Here is a 22,283-nt window from a genome sequence, read left to right on the forward strand (position 1 = left end):
AATCGGATGAACAGAATATATGGGAGCGATAGCTATATCTGAACCGATCTTCACCAAATTTGACATACGAGCTTCTAGACTCAATTCGGTCATAAGCGCAAAATTTCATCCAATTTGGGCAAATATTAGAAGTTTGGTGTACAATAAATGGTAAATCGGATGAAGTTATATATGGGAGCTATATCCAAATCTGAACCGATCTCGATAAAATTTGGCAAAGACATTTCTGAGCTGTATTTGATATATTTCCCTGAATATCGTTGTTACGGAGTGCATATTACAACTGTGGGTAACAAATATGAAAAATCGGATGAACAGTATATATGGGAGCTATAGCTATATCTGAACCGATCTTTACCAAATTTGACATACCAGCTTCTAGACTCAATTCGGTAGTAATTGCCAAATTCCATAACATTTGGACAAATATTAGACGTTTGGTGCACAATCAAAGCTAAATCGGACGAAGTTATATATGGGAGCTATATCCAAATCTGAACCGATCTCAATAAAATTTAGCAAATGTATTTCTGAGCTCTATTTGATATATTTCCCCAAATATTGTTGTTACAGAGTGCATATTTCGGCTGCGGAAGACCAAAATAACAAATCGGATGAACAATATATATGGGAGCTATAGCTATATCTGAACCGATTTCGATCAAATTTGGCATACTTATTTTCAGGCCTAATTTTATTGTATGTGCAAAATTCCATACTATTCGGACCGATATTACACGTTTGGTGCACAATATAAGGCAAATCGGACGAAGATATATATGGGAGCTATATCTAAATGTTGACCGATTATCTCCAATTTCAATAGGGTTCGTCCAAACAAATGATTTGTGAAAAATTTCATCTGGATAGGGCAATAAATGCGAACTGTACTTTGTTTACAAAAAACATGGACGGACGGACGGACATGCATAAATCGACTTAGAATGTGATTCTATGCAGATCATCAAAAGGAACTATGGGTCTATATCGTTTCCTTTTGCCTGTTACAAACAAATGCACAAAGACATAATATCCTGACCACCTTGTGGTGTAGGGTATAAAAAACATTAAAACAACCGAACCTTGGCTGAGGGTTGCAAATACCGACTGATTCCATTTAACTTATTTTTACTGACATAGGTATTTGTACGCTGTTTCCGGGAAGGTGTTTCTTTCTTGGGGACGTACCCTAGCACCTCGATATTTGACCTGAAATTCCGGGTTCAAGACACGAATTACACAAAACAGATATAGACAATGTGGGTATAATTTGAAAAGTAGTTATACCAGAAAATTGATGTTTTGGACCCGGTTTTTTTATAAAACTCACAAAAAGTCGAACTATGGATCATTATGGGGGTCGTAAAGTATTTTTCAACACAGGCTGAGCGAACTAATTTTGCTTATACCTTCAGCCATATGGCAAGGGAGGGTATATTTAATTTGATACGGTCAAATCGTGAATCATTGAAATAATGGTTTTAGACCCTAGGTCTCTTTTGGCGAAATGCGTTTCAGGACATTTGGAGTCGATCTAGTGATATCCGTCCGTCCGTTTGTCAGGCTGGATGGGCAACATCGGACTACTCCTTCTGGTACCTCTCCCACAAAAGATGGAAATTTTCAAAGAAAATATTTGACTTCACAGAAAGAGAAAGGATCATCTGATTTTGCTCTAACTTTGCAAATCCTAATATTTGCATCTGTAATAAGTCAAATGGACAATAACGGTCCACTTCATTTAGTACCTCCCCCCACAAAGGGTTAAAATTTTGAATATTTATAACTCTTATAAAATGTAATGTAAAAGACCGATTGTCTGCAAATTACACACACCACAATATTTGTATTAACCCACGGTCTGGTACCTCCCCCACAAAGTTTCAAAATTTTGAATATCTGTGAAGGTCAGAAAACGCGAAATTAACATCCGATGCCATTTAGACTTTGTACATTTTAAAATATCCATCAGCATAAGATCTTTTATAAAGATTGTAGAGATCGGACCATTCCTCCTGGAACCTCCCCCACAAAGGGTCAAAGTTTTGAATACGCAATACGATCATAAAGTCCGAAATAATCATACGGTTCTCTTTATATTTCACATAGCACAATACAACCCATGGTCAAAATTTTGAATATCCATAACATAAAACGTCCGATTCAATTTAGACTTTGTACATCTTAATATGTCTATCAACATTTGATCTGTTATAAAGATGATAGAGATCGGATCATTCTCTCTAGTATGTCCCTCACAAGGTGTCAAAGTTTTGAACAATCAAAAAGATTATAAAATCCGAAATAATCATCCGGTTCTCTTTAAATTTCACACATCCCATTTTTTCGATCTTTCTGAAGCTTTTCTGTAGCTAGAAGACCTTCTGAAGCTTTTCTATAGCTAGAAGACCTTCTGAAGCTCTTCTATAGCAAGAAGACCTTCTGAAGCTCTTCTATAGCAAGAAGACCTTCTGAAGCTCTTCTATAGCTAGAAGACCTTCTGAAGCTCTTCTATAGCTAGAAGACCTTCTGAAGCTCTTCTATAGCTAGAAGACCTTCTGAAGCTCTTCTATAGCTAGAAGACCTTCTGAAGCTCTTCTATAGCTAGAAGACCTTCTGAAGCTCTTCTATAGCTAGAAGACCTTCTGAAGCTCTTCTATAGCTAGAAGACCTTCTGAAGCTTATCTAAAGCTAGAAGACCTTCTGAAGCTCTTCTGTGGCTAGAAGACGTTCTGAGGCTCTTTTATGGCTAGAAGACCTTCTGAAGCCTTCTTAAGCTCTTTCATAGTAAGAAGACCTTCTAAAGATCTTCTATAACCAGAAGACCTCCTGAAATTCTTCTGTAGCTAGAAGACCTTCTGAAGCTCTTCTACGGCTAGAAGACCTTCTGAAGCTCTTCTATAGCTAGAAGACCTTCTGATGCTTATCTATAGCTAGAAGACCTTCTGATGCTCTTCTATAGCTAGAAGACCTTCTGAAGCTCGTCTATAGCTAGAAGACCTTCTGAAGCTCGTCTATAGCTAGAAGACCTTCTGAAGCTCTTCTATAGCTAGAAGACCTTCTGAAGCTCTTCTATAGCTAGAAGACCTTCTGAAGCTCTTCTATAGCTAGAAGACCTTCTGAAGCTCTTCTATAGCTAGAAGACCTTTTGAAACTCTTCTATGGCTATAAGACCTGCTATGCTATAAGACCTCTACTATGGCTAGAAGACCTTCTGAAGCTCTTCTATAGCTAGAAGACCTTCTGAAGCTCTTCTATAGCTAGAAGACCTTCTGAAGCTCTTCTATAGCTAGAAGACCTTCTGAAGCTCTTCTATAGCTAGAGGATCTTCTGAAGCTCTTTTATAGCTAGAAGACCTTCTGATGCTCTTCTATAGCTAGAAGACCTTCTGAAGCTCTTCTATAGCTAGAAGACCTTCTGAACCTCTTCTATAGCTAGAAGACCTTCTGAACCTCTTCTATAGCTAGAAGACCTTCTGAACCTCTTCTATAGCTAGAAGACCTTCTGAACCTCTTCTATGGCTAGAAGACCTTCTGAAGCTCTTCTATAGCTAGAAGACCTTCTGAAGCTCCTTTATAGCTAGAAGACCTTCTGAAGCTCTTCTATAGCTAGAAGATGATTTTTTTATAATAAATCTTCTGAAGCTAGAAGACCTTCGGCTCTTCTATAGCAAGAAGACCTTCTGAAGATTTTCTGTAGCTAGAAGACCTTTTGAATCTCTTCTATATCCAGGAGACCTTCTAAAGATCTTCTATAGCTGGAAGACCTTCTGAAGATTTTATGTAGCTAGAAGACCTTCTGAAGCTTTTCTATTGCCAGAATACCTTCTGGAAGACCTTCTAAAGCTCTTGTATAGCTAACAGACCTTCTGCAGCCCCTATGACTAGAAGACCTTTTGAAGCTCCTCTATGACTAGAAGATCTTCTGTATCTCTTCTATGACTAAAATACGCTCTGCATCTCTTCTATGAATAAAATACCTTCTGTATCTCTTCTATGAATAAAATAACTTTTAAAGCTCTTCTACGGCTAGAAGATCTTCTGAAGCTCTTCTGTAAGTAGAAGATCTTCCGAAGCTCTTCTGTAGCTAGAAAACCTTCAAGAACTCTTCTGTAGCTAGAAGATCTTCTGAAGCTCTTCTATAACTAAAAGACCTTCTAAAGATCTGCTATAGCCGGAAGACCTTCTGAATCTTTTCTATAGCTAGAAGACCTTCTGAAGCTTATCTAAAGCTAGAAGACCTTCTGAAGCTCTTCTATGGCTAGAAGACGTTCTGAAGCTCTTTTATGGCTAGAAGACCTTCTGAAGCTCTTTAATGGCTAGAAGGCCTTCTTAAGCTCTTTTATAGTAAGAAGACCTTCTAAAGATTTTCTCTAACCAGAAGACCTTCTGAAATTCTTCTGTAGCTAGAAGACCTTCTGAAGCTCTTCTACGGCTAGAAGATCTTCTGAAGCTCTTCTATAGCTAAAAGACCTTCTTAAGCTCATCTACATGTAGGCCTTCTAAAGCTCTTCTATGGCTAGAATACCTTCTGAAGTTCATCTATAGATAGAAGGCCTTCTGATGCTCTTCTATTACCAGAAAATCTTTTGGAGCTCTTTCAAGAGATATGATATTTTAAAGTTCTTTTATGGATAGAGAACCTATTGATTAGAGGACTTTTGAAGCTCTACTTTTGCTAGAAAACTTTCTTAAGCTTTCAGTTACTTGAAGAAGACCAAAGAACGGTAGTATTTTTTTATTCTTAGTGACATTTTTATTTTTTTGTTTTATGTTTTATTTATACTTAATGAATACATTCGGATTGGGCTTAATACTTAATGGCTATTTAGTAATGTATAATAAAAAAATTAAAATGTTAACAATTAATAAGTAAAAAAATTTTACAAAAAGTTCGGTTGGTTTTTTCATTTCTTTTTTTTTCACACTAAATACTAAATTTACATAAAATACAGATTCGTAAAATCGACTTAAAAATAAAAACTAAAAAATTTTGTATATTTTGTGTAAATAAAAAAAATTAAGTAAATACATAAAAAATCTTAGAGAAAAAAAGAAAAGACTGTGATTAATGTGTAAATTGTAAGAAATATTATAATACAGAAGAATAAAAAGAAAAACTTTTGTTTCAAATAGTTCGCTTGATTTTACAAAAGTTTTGTGGACGGCAGAGAAAAATTGATTTTCAAGTTTTGCAACAACAGAGAGAGATAAAATACAAATTATAAAACTCAAGGGTATGGCGCCCTTTATTTGCCTTCTGAAATATTCGTTTTGTATAGATATTTAATTAGCTATGAACACACACACACAATCATACTCGCTTACTAAGTTTTCTTAAGTAATTAATAAAATATTTTCTTTGTTGTTATTGTGTCCTTTTTTTTCAACTATTGTTATTTACAAATAATATAAAATATATTTTGTGGAGACAATTCATTTTAAATCACTGCTCTCTCTCGGGCGCCGCTCTAGCTGTGCAGGGGGCCACGTGTTCGTGTCACTGGACCACTACCGGGTGGCAATCGAGTTCCGGGACGTTGATGAACAATGGCATAGTGATCGCTTTCAATAGGCGCCGACCTTAAAGTGAAAAAGAAAAAATGATTGAAAAATATCAGTAAAGGGAAATTGTTTCAGATTTTCTTTCAGTGTATCCGAGATAAGATTCTGAGATGTGGGTAGCTGTTAAAGTTACAATTTCAGATTAGATTTTTGTTGTTGTTGTATAACTTGAAAGTTATGATGATGAGAATAAATGTCAAATATCAAATATTTGATAAACAATCGTTGATGAGTGAGACAGTGAATGAATGGCTGACAGACTGTCGACGAATGTGATGATTTGTTGCTGAGATTGGGCACACAATTATTATTACTTTTGATAATTTGTGGAGGTGAACGGCGGTTATTAGCACACAAATATGCGATGTAAAAAATGTACAAAAAAAAATACAAGTAAAAAACATTAAGTTCGGCCGGGCCGAACTTTTAATACCCTCCACCTTAGGGTAAAGGAAACATTAGAAGCCATTATGACCCACGAATACCAATTTTTAGACATATTCGTGAGAAAATGTGGCAAAAATACCAAAAAATCGGAAGGTACCGCTATATGGGGGATATACCAAAGCATGGACCCATACATACAATATTTCGCCATATGAATTAGAACCCATTGCGAACTACAAATACCAATTTTTAGACAAATCCGTAAAAAAATGTGGCAAAAATCATCAAAATACCAAAAATCGGGAGGTACCGTTATATGGGGGCTATATCAAAGCATGGACCCATAAATACAATATTTCGCCACACGAATAAGGATCCATTATCCTCATTATATTGTTCTTATCATTATATTCGGCTAGAAAACCACAAGTGGCTATCGTTAGAGCACTCCAGCATTTAAATGTGAATAAATCTTTTGTGTATCGTATCATTGCTCGTTACCGTGATACTGGTAGCGTAGCCCGACGTCAAGGAAGTGGACGGAGGAAAACAGCAACATCAGCTGAAATGGTTCGAAAAGTAAAGAAGCGACTTGATCGAAACCCGCGTTGCAGTGGCCGTAAAATGGCTCGTCAGCTAAATATATCGCAATATTCCATTCGGCAAATATTGTAAAATGAGCTCGGGGTAAAGCCATTGAAAGTGCAAAAAGTGCAAGAACTTACACCGTAACAGAAAGAAAATATATTCAATAGAGCTAAAGAGTTTTTTCGCTTGGCCGAAAGTGGTAAACTGCCGAATTTGGTTTTCTCCGATAAGAAAACATTCGTTGTCCAGCAGTTTATGAACAAACAAAATGATCGTGTTTTTTTGCCAAAGAGGTCAGCTGAGGTGAGCACCTTAATATGCACCGCCATAACAGCCTATGATCGCACTCCACTCGTATTATTCGACAGTGGCATTAGAATAAATGCCGAATATTATAGCGAAAATATTCTGGAGGGTGTGTTGAAGACTTGGGTACGCAAACATTTTGGCCGCAGACCCTGGACATTCCGGGCTTCATTTCCAGTGCATGGCCACCAAAATCTCCGGATACCAATCCGTTGGACTATTGTGTCTGGAGTATTTTTGAAAGCAAGGATGGCACTAAAAAATACCAAAATGTCGATCACCTCAAGCAAGCGCTTCGCCGGGAATGTACCAAAATACCGCAGAGCAACATTCGGGCAGCGTGTGACGGTTTCATTGGCCATAATTCGTGCCAAAGTGACCAATTCGAACAAATCTGAACTTATTCTAAAATTTGATGTTATTTCCGACCTTTTTTACTTTCATTCAATAAAATTTAAAAATAATGTAAAAACTATGGCGTTTGACTTTGTTGCAATTAAACCGAAATCGGCTGCAGATGTCTATACGGGACCTATATCCGAATCTGAACCGATCTTGATAAGATTTGGCAGAGGTATTTCTGGGCTGTATGTGATATATGGTATCAAAGATCATTATTGCCGAATCGATATTGCGCCTGTGAGGGCCTCCAAATCGGATGAAACATACATATGAAACCTATAGCTACATCTGAACTGATTTTTTCAAAATTTGATTTAATTGCTTCTATACTGAATTCTGTGGAATGTACCAAAATACAGGTCATTTGGACTTATATTAGCCATTTGGTGCACAATTAAGTGGTTGAAGATACATTGGAGCTATGTCTAAATCTGATCCGATTTTCACCAATTTCGATAGGGTTCGTCCTTGGGCCAAACAAATACTGTTTTCAAAATTTCATCTCAATCGAATGATAAATGCGACCTGCATTTTGCTCACAAAAATACATGGACGGACTGACGTGATTCTATGAATATCCCCAAAGTAACTATGGGTGTATCTCCCTTCCTTCTCCATGTTACAAACAAATGCACAAAGACATAATACCCTCACCACTATGGTATAAATATGCTACCTGAATAGACTACAATTTGATGTATTTGGCTCGTATTTGAAAAAAAAAAACCATTATCAACAGATTTTGGAATATTATTGATTAGGTTGTAGTACTCATTACGAGCTTCAAACTTTAAATGGGAAATTTGAAACAATTGCGGTCAAAAATGTCGCTAAAATCATCAAAATAATGAATGTCAGGAGGTACCGCGGACCTATATAGACATTTCTCCTACAGACGGCAGAGCATCCACAAATAACTCCTTGTGTAGAATTTCAGACAATTCCATTGTAAAACGTGGCTAAAATTATATAAAACAATATAAAAAGCAGTAAGTTCGGCCGGGCCGAACTTTGAATACCCTCCACCATTTGGAACGAATTTGGAAATTTTAAAAAAATAAAATCCTTAAAAAATTCTGTTAAATTTTAAAAATACCGAATATTGCCGTTATATTGGGGTCTATACGACGTGGACCTACATAGGCATTGTTTGCTATACCATATTCAAGGGAGGTACCATTATATCGGAGCTGTGCGAAGAACTGGACCAGCATAGACAATTTTCTGTCACAGGCTATAGCATCCATTACTAACGTCAAATACGATATCTCAAACAATTTCGGTGGGTATTGTACCTAAACTCGTCAAAATACCGAATATAGGGAGGTACTGATATATGGGGCCTGTACGAAGACCTGGACCTGCATAGACATTTTTCTGTCATAGGCTGTAGTATCCATTTCGAACTTGAAATACCAAAGTTGAAACAATTCTGGTGAATAATGTCGCTGAAATCATCAAAATACCGAATATTGGGAGGTACCGTTATATGGGGGCTATATGAAAGCGTGGACCTACATGGCCCATTTACGAACTTAACTACTGGAAAAATAAACAGGTGTGCAAAATTTTAGCCTTCTATCTCAATTCGTTCGAAAGATAGCGTGATTACGACGGACAGACAGACAGACGGACATGGCTAAATCGACTTAGAATTTTACGCTGATCAAGAATATATATACTTTGTTGGGTCTGACATGAGTATTTCGAGGAGTTACAAACGGAATGACAAAGTTAATATACCCTCCATAGTATGGTAGAGGGTATAAAAATACTGAATATCCGGGGGCAAACTACTTAGAAGGAACTCCTTGTTTAAATTTTCAGAAAATTCCGTTAAAAAATGTGGCTAAAATCATCAAAATACCTAATATCGGAGGGTACCGATATATGGGGGATATACGATATCGTGGACCTATATTGACGATTCTCTTAGAGGCAGTAAAGTAGTCTCTATTTACTCCTTGTGTAGAATTTCAGACAATTTTATTGAAAAATGTGGCTAAAATCATCAAAATACCGAATATCAGGGGTAACGTTGTATGGGGGCTATACGATATCGTGAACCGAGCCCATCTGATCTGTGCAAAATTTTAGCTTCAAATCTTAATTCGTTTTGACTCTAATGTATTTACAACAGACGGACGGACAGGGCTAAATCGTCTTAGAACTTTTTATACTCTATACATGTTGGAGGGTATAAAAAGTTAAGCAGGGTTGGACTTAACGCTGTTTCAACCCGGGCCGCGGAGTAGAGTCGACCCGAATCCTAAAACAGATCCAATTTATTCTATGAAAAAATGTAAGTTTAATATCCTTCCTTCGGGGCCGAAATTTTTAATCCGGTAAACATGTATATATACTGAAAATATGACCTTCAACATTCCTAAATGTACCGTTTCAATATATGAACTCAAAATATGTTTTGGTTTTAGTAACAAAACTAGTAAAAAAACATTAAGTTCGGCCGGGCCAAACTTTTAATATCCTCCACCTTAGGGTAAAAGAAACATTAGAAGAAATATGGAAAAACCATTAAAATGCCGAATATCGGGATGTACCGTTATATGGGGGCTACACCAAAACGTGGACCTATAATTACAATGTTTCGCCACACGAACTAGGACCCATTATGACCCACAAATACCAATTTTTAGACAAATCAGTGAAAAAATGTGGCAAAATTTTTAATTTTTAAATTTTTAAATAATTTATATCAAATCATGGACTTATGTATGCAATGTTTCGCCACCGGAGCTGGAACCCATTATGACCAACAAATACCAATTTTCAGACAAATCCGTGAAAAAAGGTTGCAAAAATCATCAAATTACCGAATATCGGGAGGTACCGTTATATGGGGGCTATACCAAATCATGGACCCATACATGCAAAGTTTCGCCACCAGAGCTGGAAACCATTATGACCCACAAATACCAATTTTTAGACAAATCCGTGAAAAAATGTGGCAAAAAAAAACTAAAATACCGAATATCGGGATGTACCTTTATATGGGGGCTATACCACAACATGGACCTATACATGCATTGTTTTGCCACACGCTCAGGGACCCGTTATGACCTACAAATACCAATTTCCAGACAAATCCGTGAAAAAATGTGGCATAAAACATCAAAATACCGAATATCTGGAGGTACCGTTATATGGGGACTATACCAGAACGTGGACCGATATATCTCATTTTCAATACCAACCATCCTAGACACAATGCAAATAGCTCTGCTAATTTTTGGCGCTCTACGTCAAATAATGTGGGCTGTATCGTGATTTCAACAGACAGTCGGACAGACAGACAGACGGACATCGTTAAATCGACTTAGAATTTTATGCTGATTATGAATATATATACTTTATGGGGTCTAATACGATTATTTAAGGATGTTACAAACGGAATGACAAAGTTAATATACCCTGCTTTCCAAGGTGGAGGGTATAATAAAAATATCATTAGTCTGAATTAGAATCGAGCAATTTATTACTCTCGACTAAGACTCCGACTCCAACAAAATTATCTATCCCCGACTCATATTTCGATTAACGACGAAGTTAGATATGTGATTTTGAATATTATTTATAGATACCTACATAAAATATATGCCAACAGACGAATGGTGGTTATGGACGGGACAATAATGCATGCAATTGTCTTGGAGGAGAGTATAATTTGTTGTTGTTGTTGTTGTTGTTTTTCTTGCTGGGGGACAATTGTTTATGACGATGACATTTTGTTTCCAGCACAAAAAAGAGGGGGGAAATGTATGTAGGGGGTGGTGATTGCCATAAATTTAGTCCATATCCAAACATGCATATGTAGGGTGATGGATATTTTTTACATAGATCTATGCTACTGCCTGTTGGCCACAGCTTGGTCAGCAATAGCAGAGATCGTCATTGCGAGTAACCAGCCATACATGCGATAGCGAGAGAGTACAAGTATGTGTATGTCGTTTATGTTGTATGTTGCATAGCTATGTTGTGTATGAAGTTCTGAAGGGCTTTTGTTTATAGCTGTTGTTGCTCTTGTTGTTGTTGTTTTTGTGGTCTTTTGTTTTCATGTTGTTGTTGTTCTTGTGATGGGCATTAGATTCTTTTTCATTTCATTTTCATTTCAATGTTTTCTTAGTATCTATCAGACCTATTAGAATGTATGGTCGAACCGCCGCTGGTATAACCTTTGTGGGCATCACGTCCATGCAACGAATATCTTGAACCATACTGGCTACCATGCCAACTTCTATAGGGATCATATTCTTCAATAATGGAGGGCTCTTTTTCGATTATCTGCAAACGAAACGAAAAATGATGAGAAAACAAATTAGCGGGAAAAATTAGAAAATAATTAGTTGGCGAGGGAAAAAAGGGAATCTAACGGTAAAGCCATACCTCCGTATTGGCACAGCTGCAGCTCATGGCAGTGCAGAGGAAAATATTCATCAACAACATAATGAGGAATAGAACACCCAGGGTAATGGCCAGCCAGAGCAGCCAAGTGGGTCGAATGCCATCTTCACAGTCGACGGTTGTGTCTGCAAAACAAACGGAATTTAGCTACGGTTATCATTGACTTAACATGCAACTTACAGGGCGCCTTGGCAGGATCTAACACGAAAACGGTGGTTCCAGCAATACTGGAGCCCTCCTCATTGGGATGCACCTTACGATTGCCACCTTTGGTACCAGCAGCCCCACCCACACCAGCCACCGCAATTTGACTGCAGTCCTCATCTTCAACACAGGGGCCATAGCATTGAATCACATCACATTGTAAATGGACTTCGGAACCTGTCGGGAAAACGACATTTATCAAATCATGATTTTAATATATTTTAAGAAAAAATTTTCTGCTGTACCTTCAGGGAATTTGAACATAGATCTCAGCGTAGCCTCAGCATAGTTACCCTCTGCACTTGGCACAAAACGTGAAATAATTTCTCCATCAAGGGGACATCTGAAAATGAGTAGGCAATGGAAATTAAATGAAATCGAACTTAGATGTCTAGAAAAAAACTTACCCTCTTTCGTCGATCAGGGGAAGACTGAGGTTCTTTTTGTCAAAAGCCATACAGTTGCCAACCTTAATACCATGGGTACCTAGAAAGGGAAAAAATTGATATAATAGTACGTTAAAAATAAAATTGCAATGCACAGAAAAATATAAAAATACCAAATTTTTTGTTTATATTTTTTATGTAGGTATTGTTAAAAAATCAAAAAAAAAATGTAAGGAGGCTAGAAAATTGTATTAATATAACTTGAAAAAAGTATGTAAAAACATGACTTTTTGTTTGAAAAAAAAAGGAAGTAAAAAAAATCTATTTAAAATTCATCGTTATTTGAAAAAAAAGAAATCCTCTATTTGTGTGAGTAGCTACTGGAAAAAATAATTATGAAAATCAAAAATTTTTAGTGAAGTCTTTGTAAAATTCGACGATTTCGTTGTCATGAGACTTTTGAAAAATTCCACATCTTGTGAGGAGGACCTTCAAAATTTGAAATTCGGTTTTATCAAGTATTTTTATTGTTTGGAAAAATTGATTTTCGAAGATTTCTTATAATTTTGCCTCGAAAAATCCATGTTTTCGGAGGCTTTAAAACATGGGTTAAAAATGATATGCTTTCATAAGAATCTTAACCAATTTTGTACAAAAACAATTATTATCATTTTTAATTAAAGATTTTTGTTAGGATAACTGGAAAAATTCTTAAATAAATCACATTTATTTAATGAGGTCTTTAAATTTTAAATCTTCACTTTTCCAAGGTGCCTCCAAAAAAAAAAAAATTTTTATAACATTTATGTTTTTTTAAAAAATCGATAAAAAATATCCTTTTTTTGGAGAGGTTTTTTTGTGAGCGGCCCTCCGTGCTTTTATAAAAATCGATATTTTCCTGTCGGTAAATCTAATATTTTTAGTAAAACAACAACGATTTTTGTCAAAAGACCCTTAGAATTTTTTTTTTTACAAAAATCCACAACTTAATTTATTCTAAAAATTTACAAGATTCTGTGTCCTCTTCACAAAATGGTTATGAAATCCATGATTTTTCTGAGGAGTCTCTCGAAAAAAATATGGTGAAAAAAAAAATTTGGTGGAAAGTCTCTTGTTTTCTTTAAAAAAATATAAATAAATCCAAAAGGTAAATTCTAATTTTTGGTAAAGAGATTTTTGAAGAAATTTTGTTTTACAATCCAATATTTTTTAGGATGTCTTTGAAAAATTAATCATTTGAATTCACGATTTTGGTAAGAAAAATATTAATTTTTATTACAAAAATCAAGGATTTTTGTGAAGAGACCTTTACAAAAAAATACTGCTAAAAATCCAAGAGATTGATGATGTGGCCCTTTTTGCCAGAATATTGCGTTTCAGTTAGTAAATGTTAAACAATATTTTTTTAATAATAATATATTATTTTTCTGAAGACAACCTTTAAGAATTTTTTTTTTCAAAATCAATCATTTTTAAGAGGTCCTGAAAAAATTCTTTAAAAATCCACAACAAAATTCCTAAAACAAATGTTGGGGGAAACACATATTTTGCTAAAAATTCATGTTTTTGTTGTTCTTGAAAATATGTAGTTCCAAAAACTGTAGGCATTAAAATACGAGATGACTATTAAACGTAAATCGTTGCATATTTTTGGGGTGTTTAAAGTTTTATAATCTCAAAATGGGTTTTTTAATTGAAATGATGTCGAAGTCTCACAAGTATCTGACTGAAATAAATTTATATTATTACTAATCTACCAATGAGAAGCTTCAAAATTTCCATTTCCACGGGAGGGTAGTGGACCGATATATTCCATCTTAACAGCAGACCTTGGATTAATACAAATATTGTGATATGTGAAATTTGAAGAAAATCGGACTCTTACATCATATTTTATAAAAGGTGTAATTATTCAAAAATTTGACCCTTTGTGGGGAGGTACTTCATGGAGTGGACTGTTATTGTCCATTTTCGCACCTGACATAAATATTAGGATTTTCAAAGTAGGGACAAAATCGGATTATCTTTTCTCTTTCTGTGCAGTAAAATATATTTTTTGAAAATTTCGACCTTTTGTATTTCCCCACAAAAGGAGTGGATAACGGTACCTCCCGATATTCGGTATTTTGATGATTTTAGCGACATTATTCACCGGAATGGTTTAAATTTGGTATTTGAAGTTCGTAATAGATACTACAGCCTATGACCGAAAATTGTCTCTGCAGGCCCACGTTTTGGTATAGGTATAACTACATAATTCACCGATTTTTTTTTCAAGTTTCGCATTTTAATATTTTAATGGCTTACGACAAAAGGTCCACGTCGACGTATCGACCCTAATATAACGGCTAGATTCGGTAGTTTTAAGATGTTAACATAATTTTTAACAGATTTTTTTATTTTTGAAAATTTGCAAATTCGTTCCACCATTTGGAATATTCAAAGTTCGGTATTCAAAGTTCGAACTTATAGCTTTTTATACCCTACGCCACAAGGTGGTCAGGGTAGTATGCCTGTTTGTAACAGGCAAAAGGAAACAAGATAGACCCATAGTTCCTTTTGATGATCTGCATAGAAACACATTCTAAGTCGATTTATGCATGTCCGCCCGTCCGTCCGTCTGTCCATGTATTTTTGTAAACAAAGTACAGGTCGCATTTATTGCCCGATCCAGATAAAATTTTGCACAAATCATTTGTTTGGCCCAAGGACGAACCCTATTGAAATTGGAGATAATCGGTCAAAATTTAGATATAGCTCCCATGTATATTTTCGTCCGATTTGCCGTTTATTGTGCACCAAACGTGTAATATCAGCCCGAATTGTATGGAATTTTGCATATACACCCAAATTAGGCCTGAAAATAAGTATGCCCAATTTGATCGGAATCGGTTCAGATATAGCTATAGCGCCTATATATATTGTTTATCCGATTTGTTATTTTTGTCCTCCGCATTATTTTTGTTATTTTTGCACTCTGCAACAACAATATTTGGGGAAATATATCAAATACAGCTCAGAAATACATTTGCCAAATTTTGTCGAGATCGGTTCAGATTTGGATATAGCTCCCATATATATCTTCGTCCGATTTACCATTTATTGTGCACCAAATGTCTAATATTTGTCTAAATGAGATGGAATTTGGCACTTACGACCGAATTGAGTCTAGAAGCTAGTATGTCAAATTTGGTGAAGATCGGTTCAGATATAGCTATAGCTCCCATATATACTGTTCGTCCGATTTGTTATATTTGTTACCCACAGCCGTAATATGCACACCGTAACAACGATATTCAGGGAAATATATCAAATACAGCTCAGAAATATCTTTGCCAAATTTTATCGAGATCGGTTCCGATTTGGATATAGCTCCCATACATATTTTTATCCAATTTCAAATTAATTGTGCACCAAATGGGCAATACAAGTCCGAATTTAAAAGATACAAATGTTTCGGCGGCATATTTAGTCCTTTGAACTTTAAATTTTAATTATAATCATAGCATGTATGATTGAATTCTCCCATCAAAACTTTTAATTGTTATGTAGAGCTCTACTAAATTAGCAAAGTGGTGTAGGCTATCATAAAGTCGGCCTTGCCCGACTTTAAGACTTTCTTTACTGGTTTGTTTTTAAGGAGGACTTGTTTATGGCCAGAAATACCATTAATATATTTAGAGATATACAGCTGGACGATTTCGAATCATATTAAAACACGTAAAATTAAATCATGACTGTAGCCTCTTATACAAAACACGATACTCAGTAGATTTCTAAAACTGTATGTATTTTCTATTTTGGAACTTTATCTTGATTTTATTAAACCAATACTATGTGTTAAGTTTGATCCAAGATTTTAGATGGAAACCTCATACACTGCTAGGCAGTTTTAGAATGGAATCTCCAAAGCAGCCACAGCCCAGGAAGAACAACATATAATTTTAGAAGATTAATTTTACTATAGTTGCATCGAAAGCATGTCAACTTTTAGTTAGTCGCTATTCCACATCAGATTTCTTGGTTGAGTATTTCGGTCAATCGATTTTTTGGTAGGAGAAGAAAAAACGTAAATCGTTGCATACTTTGTGGCGCATTTGAAAATGTATTATCAACTAAAAATCTGTAGTCGCAATATCTAACACAGAGTGTTAACTTTACGTCTATGGACTATAGTTTTCTCGAAGATTTTGCCAGATTTCTAAACGGGGCCTAAAGGATCCCAATGAGACCTCGCGTCAGATTTTGAGAGAGCAATTATTGGAATCATTCCCATCACTTTTCCATGTCGACCAAAAATGTATATTTTGTTCGATTGTCTCATATTTACACAACATGTTATAGACTTCCATTAACAATTCCAAATTCTAAGCAAAGCTATTTTCTTTTCTAAATATTTTGAAAGTGAAAGGGAAATCTACATCTAATGATAGAAAGCAAGCTTAGATTGTTACATTAGTCTGTTTATGTTTACACACAGATATAGTCATGTGGACCGATTGAATTTAGACCACATTTTTCAACTGTGTTTGAATTCAACAAACAAATTACATCCAACGCCATCGTTAATCATTATTTTACTGAATTTGCTGACTGACTTATGGAACAATGGGTCATCAAGAAAATAACAAAATTTTGCCAAGGTTTTTAAAAATTGATCATAACCATTGGCAAATAGTTTAAGATAAAGAAAATTGCAAGCAGCAGAAACAAAAGCTCTTAAAATTGTTACCTTTCTTAATTGAGGCGATTATGGGATCATTATGTCCCCGCGATTATTATATTTCGCGAAAATAAGAGCTACAACATTGATTACAGGTTTTTGTCTTTTGACACAAAATGTTAAAAACATATTTAAAATGTTTGCTATCATAGTTTTTCGCTGTTTTATATAAATATATTACCCTCAATAAGAGGAAGGGTATATACATTTTTTAAGAATTATGGGTAAGGTAACATGTGTAGGTTACGCCCTCTCTAAAGTTTTCACCAATTACAAGACCTTTGACAGCTCTAAGGTCTTTACCAAACTCTTATTCAAATTCGAGTCTAAACTCGAAACAAGCTTTTCCTTTTTGGCTGAATATTTTATTCCGATGCAATATAATTTATACAGGGTTGCCCATATTCGACGGACCCATGTTTTTTTTTTTTTTTAAATCAAAGAAAAAAATAAAAATTTGGCGGTTGGCAATGTTAATCATTTAATTTGTTCCAAGTAGATTTGTTTACATCAATTTTTGAATATGATATCTCTCAAATGGCGTGACCTCTGGCATTGATGACGTATTGTGCCCTTTTTGCTGCATTTTCCATCGTTTTTGCCAACATTTCGGCCGGAATAGCGGCTATTTTTTCCTTGAGCTCTTCTACGGTCCTTGGCTTGTTAACGTAAACCTTTGACTTCAGATATCACCACAAGAAGAAGTCAGGCGGCATCAAATCGGGTGAACGCGGTGGCCAGTCCAAATCACCACTTTTCGACATCAAACGGCCCGGAAACAAATTCTTCAGAAAATCGATTGTTATGCGACTTGTGTGCGGTGGAGCGCCGTCTTGTTGAAACCAGAACTTCCTCATACGCTTTCGACGAATAATTGGCATCACAAAATTGGTCATCACGTCGCGATAACGCTCCTGATTGATGGTAACAGCATGGCCATTTTCATTTTGGAAGAAAAACGGCCCAATGACCGTTTTCGCACTAACGCCACACCAAACTGTGACTTTTTCGTCATGAAGAGGCACTTCTGGAATCTCCTGAGGATTTTCAGTGGCGTAAAAACGGCAATTTTGCTTGTTTACGGTCCAATTCAATGTGAAATGGGCTTCATCGGACATGATAATTTTGTTCTAAAATTGCTCGTCATCTTCGGTCATTTCGATGACTCTTTGGGCCCATTCCAATCGACGAGGCTTGTCCGCAGGCAACATTCTTTGCGTCAATTGAATTTTGTACGGGAACAAATGCAAATCAATGCGAATAATCCGTTGTAAAGTGGACCGAGCCATGCCCAACTGCTGAGAACGGCGTTTTTGGGATGTTCTTGGGGACCTCTCAACACTGGCTCGTACGGCAGCGATATTCTCGGCCGATCGCCTTGGTCGACTTTTATATGGCCTCTTCGGATTAGAAAGAGCCTTACCAGTCGAAAATTTTTCGTATAAACGCTTAATGGTGTTCTTAGAAGGCGCACTTCTCACATTTTTTAATGTTTTAAAAGCACGTTGAGTTTTCACAATTGACTTCTTCTCGCGTGGCGTGTATTGGTTCATGGTAAAAATCTGCTTGGACTGACGCTTCAAACGCGGTACATCATTAAGCGATGTGACAACTCTGTCAAAAGTTATCGTCGAATATGGGCAACCCTGTACACTTTAGAGTATCCTATTAATACAAAGTTTTGCTCAACGAAATCGTCGATTAGGTCATCGCTAGAAAGGTTTTTGCAAGCTTTAAGTCTTACAACCAGCAGTCAAATTCTTAATCTAATAATCTGAACTATATGCAGATTAATGTAAAGAAGAGCTTGATGAAGCTAGAACTAGAATTTGGAATGTTTTGAGATTAGGCTAGGTTTTGGAAAACTCGGGACTATTTATATCCTGAGTCATATGGCTAGAGAGGTTATACAGGGTGGGATGAAAAACTGCAAACAAATTCAGACTGCTGTCATTTCTAAGCCACCCGTCCGACAGCTGTTAAAATTATTCCAGTGACAGCTTATTATATTGTTTACAAGCGTAAAAAAGGATTTTGTTGAGAATTTTCCGGAAAAAAAATTTATTCGTGATGGAATTCAAGCGTGATAGTGTGATTTCTTTATATTTAGCTGGAAAACCACAATTGGCTATCGTTAGAGCATTCCAGCATTTAAATGTGAATAAATATTTTGTGTCTCGCTCGTTACCGTGATACTGGTGGCGCAGCCCGACGTCAAGCAAGAATGCACGGAAGAAAACACCAACATCAGCAGAAATGGTTCCAAAAAAAAAGAAGCAACTTGATCGAAACCCGCGTCGTAGTAACCGAAAAATGGCTCGTGAGCTGAATATTCCATTCGGCAAATATTGAAAAATGAGCTCGGGGTAAAGCCATTAAAATACCAAAAAGTGCAAGAACTTACACCGCAACACCGAACGAAGAGAAAGATCTAAAGAGTTTCTTCGCTTGGCCGAAAGTGGTGAATTGCCGAATTTGGTTTTCTCCGATGAGAAAACATTCGTTGTTCAGAAGTTTGTAAACAAACAAAATGATCGTGTTTACTTGCCAAAGAGCTCAGGTGAAAATGTACACTTTCGATTGGCTACCAGAACTCAAGGACCGGCCATGGTATGGGCCGCCATAACAGTCGATGGTCGTTCTCCGTATTAAACGTATTGGCATTAGAATAATCGACCGTGGCATTAGAATAATCGACCGTGGCATTAGAATAAATGCCGAATACTATCGCGAAAATATTTTGGCAGCATCGCACTTAGCTCGCCTCACCCAAGAATGGTTACGAAATGAGGTTCCTCGCTTTATTTCCAGCCGATAGTCGCTCTCCGCTCGTATTAATCGATCGTGGCATCAGAATAAATGCCGAATATTATCGCGAAAATATTTTGGCACTATCGCACTCAGCACGCGCCACCCAAGAATGGTTACAAAATGAGGTTCCTTGCTTCATATCCAACGCACAATGGCCACCAAAATCTCCGGATACCAATCCGTTGGTATCCGGAGACAGAGCAACAGAGCAACATTCGGGCAGTGTGTGACTATCAACACAAGAGTAGTTATAAAGGTGGTAGAGATCGAACCATTCCTTCTGGTACCTCCCCCACAAAGGGTGAATGTTAGAATAACCAAAACGATCATAAAATCCAAAATAAGCATCCGGTTCCGATATTTCACACATCCCAGTGTTTTTACTAACACAGTTTCTCTGAGGATGGGATATATCGGTCCTCTCCTTCTGCTACATCCCCCACAAAGGGTCGAAATTTTGAAATTTGAAAAGAGTTGGGTGTCTATTTCACTTTCTTTGAGCGTTTCTTTTTTTCAAAATCTTTAACCTCATTTGGGGATGTACCAGAAGGAATTGTCCGATATCTGCCATCTTTATAACAGATCTTGTGTTAATGGAAATATCGAAATGTGACAAGTGTGAATGGAATCGGATCGTTTTATGAGCTTAGTGGACATTCCAAATCTTGAGCTGTGTGGGAGGTACAATAAGGAGTGGGGAAGCTTCATGGATAGTTAAAATTTTGAGCCTTTGTGGGGGAGGTACCAGAAGAAGTAGAAATGGAATCGGATATTAATTTCGCGTTTTATGAGCTTAGAGGACATTCCAAATCTCGAGCTTTTGTGGGGCGATGTACCAGAAGGAGTGGACCGATATATTAAAATATTGGAACATGTGAAATCTTAGAACACATTTTATAAGTGTTGCTATTATTCACAATTTTGACCCTTTGTGGGGAGGTACCTGATGGAGTGCACCGATATTATCCATTTTTGCATCTGACCTAGAACTGATGAAAATATTAGGATTTGTTAAATTGAAGCGAAATCGAATTATCGTTCCTCTTTCTGTACCGAAAATATATTTTTTAAAATATCAACCTTTGTGTGGTGGGAGGTACCAGAAGGACTGGGCCGTTATATTCCATCCTAATACCAGACCTTAGGTAAGTAAAAATATTGGGATGTGTGAAATTTGAAGACTATCGGACTTTCACATCACATTTTATAAGAGTTGTAATTATTCAAAATGTTTACCCTTTGTGGGGGAGGTACTTGATGTTGTGGACCATTTTCCATTTTCGAACCTGACTTAGCACTGATGCAAATTTTAGGATTTGCAACGATGGAGCAAAATAAGATTATCATTTCTCTTTCTATGTAGAAAATATAGTTTTTCAAAATTTCGATCTTTTTTGGGTGAGGTACCAGAAGGAGTGGACAGATATTGCCCATCACCGAACTCGATCTAAGTTTGATAATAATATTACGATGTACCAAGTTTGGACCAAATCGGATACTCCCTTTGGGAATTATTGTGCGCCAGACGGACAGACAGACAGATGAAAGGACATCGCTGGATCGACTCCAAATGTCCTGAAACGGATTTGGTCCAAAGAGACCTAGGGTCTAAAACCATTATTTCGATGAGGCACGTTTTGGCCGTATCAATTGATATATCCCTCTCTAGCCATATGGCTGAGGGTATAAATATGCCCCATATATGACCTTTTTCAAAAATTCTTTTCTCAATCTACTTACCATTTGGTTTGGTGAATTCAGCACGGATTTTATATTCATGACCATAGACTGTCTCACGAACGCGGCGATCATTTTGGAGGAACTTCAGGATAACATGGGCGTTGTCGTCTCTGGAAGAAAAGGAGAAAAAACCGAAAACAGATATTAATCAAATGGGAGTTGCCACATTTCGTTAGACAGACAGACACTTCAATTAATCATTAATTGTGGTGGATTGGATGCCTGGCGGACTGGCTGACTGACTGCCGGAGTGTTGAAACATACAAATGGTCGTATTAATATTAAATGTATGGGAAAACCAAGTTCCCATTCGGGTACTACATCGACAGCGACAGCAACATCAAATCAAACAAAAGAAATGCCCAGTTGTTATTGTTGCTGTTGTTGTGCAAAAGCCATGCGCTGTTGCCATTACCGGCATTGCTTTGCTGCATTGTCATGGATTGCATCACAGGCAGGCAGGCAGGCGGGCGGTCATTCCATAGAGGTCTGTTTGCTACTCCTCCATAGGTTGCAGCTTTACTCTAGGAAGGTACGTTGGTTGGCCTGCCTTTTTTTTGGCTTTTGGTTAGTTATGGAATAGTTAAGTACAAATAGTGGGCTATCGCTTGTCCACCATCAACCGCCATCAAACCAACGACCAATACCGGTTTCGCTAATATGAAAAACTCAAACAAAAATCAAATCAAACAACAGCAGCAGCAACAATTGCAAAAAAAAATCCACTACCGCTGCAACAGATTTGTTGTT

General features: G+C 36.6%; 1 protein-coding gene across 3 annotated transcripts in view; it reads right to left on the reverse strand.

Moving 5' to 3' along the window:
- The window catches only part of LOC101901586 (uncharacterized), a 375,472-nt gene that overhangs the window by 304,650 nt on the left and 48,539 nt on the right, over positions 1-22,283 (reverse strand). The window contains exons 4-10 of one of the 3 annotated variants that reach the window (XM_059119703.1): positions 21,534-21,643; positions 12,281-12,359; positions 12,119-12,216; positions 11,850-12,050; positions 11,652-11,794; positions 11,404-11,549; positions 5,382-5,582 (exon numbers count right to left, since the gene is read on the reverse strand). In XM_059119703.1, the coding sequence (XP_058975686.1) occupies positions 5,471-5,582; positions 11,404-11,549; positions 11,652-11,794; positions 11,850-12,050; positions 12,119-12,216; positions 12,281-12,359; positions 21,534-21,643 (889 nt within the window). In that variant the 3' untranslated portion in view covers positions 5,382-5,470. Of the gene's footprint in view, positions 1-5,378; positions 5,583-11,311; positions 11,550-11,651; positions 11,795-11,849; positions 12,051-12,118; positions 12,217-12,280; positions 12,360-21,533; positions 21,644-22,283 lie in introns of those variants that run through there. The other 2 variants (XM_059119701.1, XM_059119705.1) reach the window with 2 other exon arrangements.

Source organism: Musca domestica, unplaced genomic scaffold, assembly GCF_030504385.1.
Source record: "Musca domestica strain aabys unplaced genomic scaffold, Musca_domestica.polishedcontigs.V.1.1 1, whole genome shotgun sequence".
In the NCBI taxonomy this organism is placed as follows: Eukaryota; Metazoa; Arthropoda; class Insecta; order Diptera; family Muscidae; genus Musca; species Musca domestica.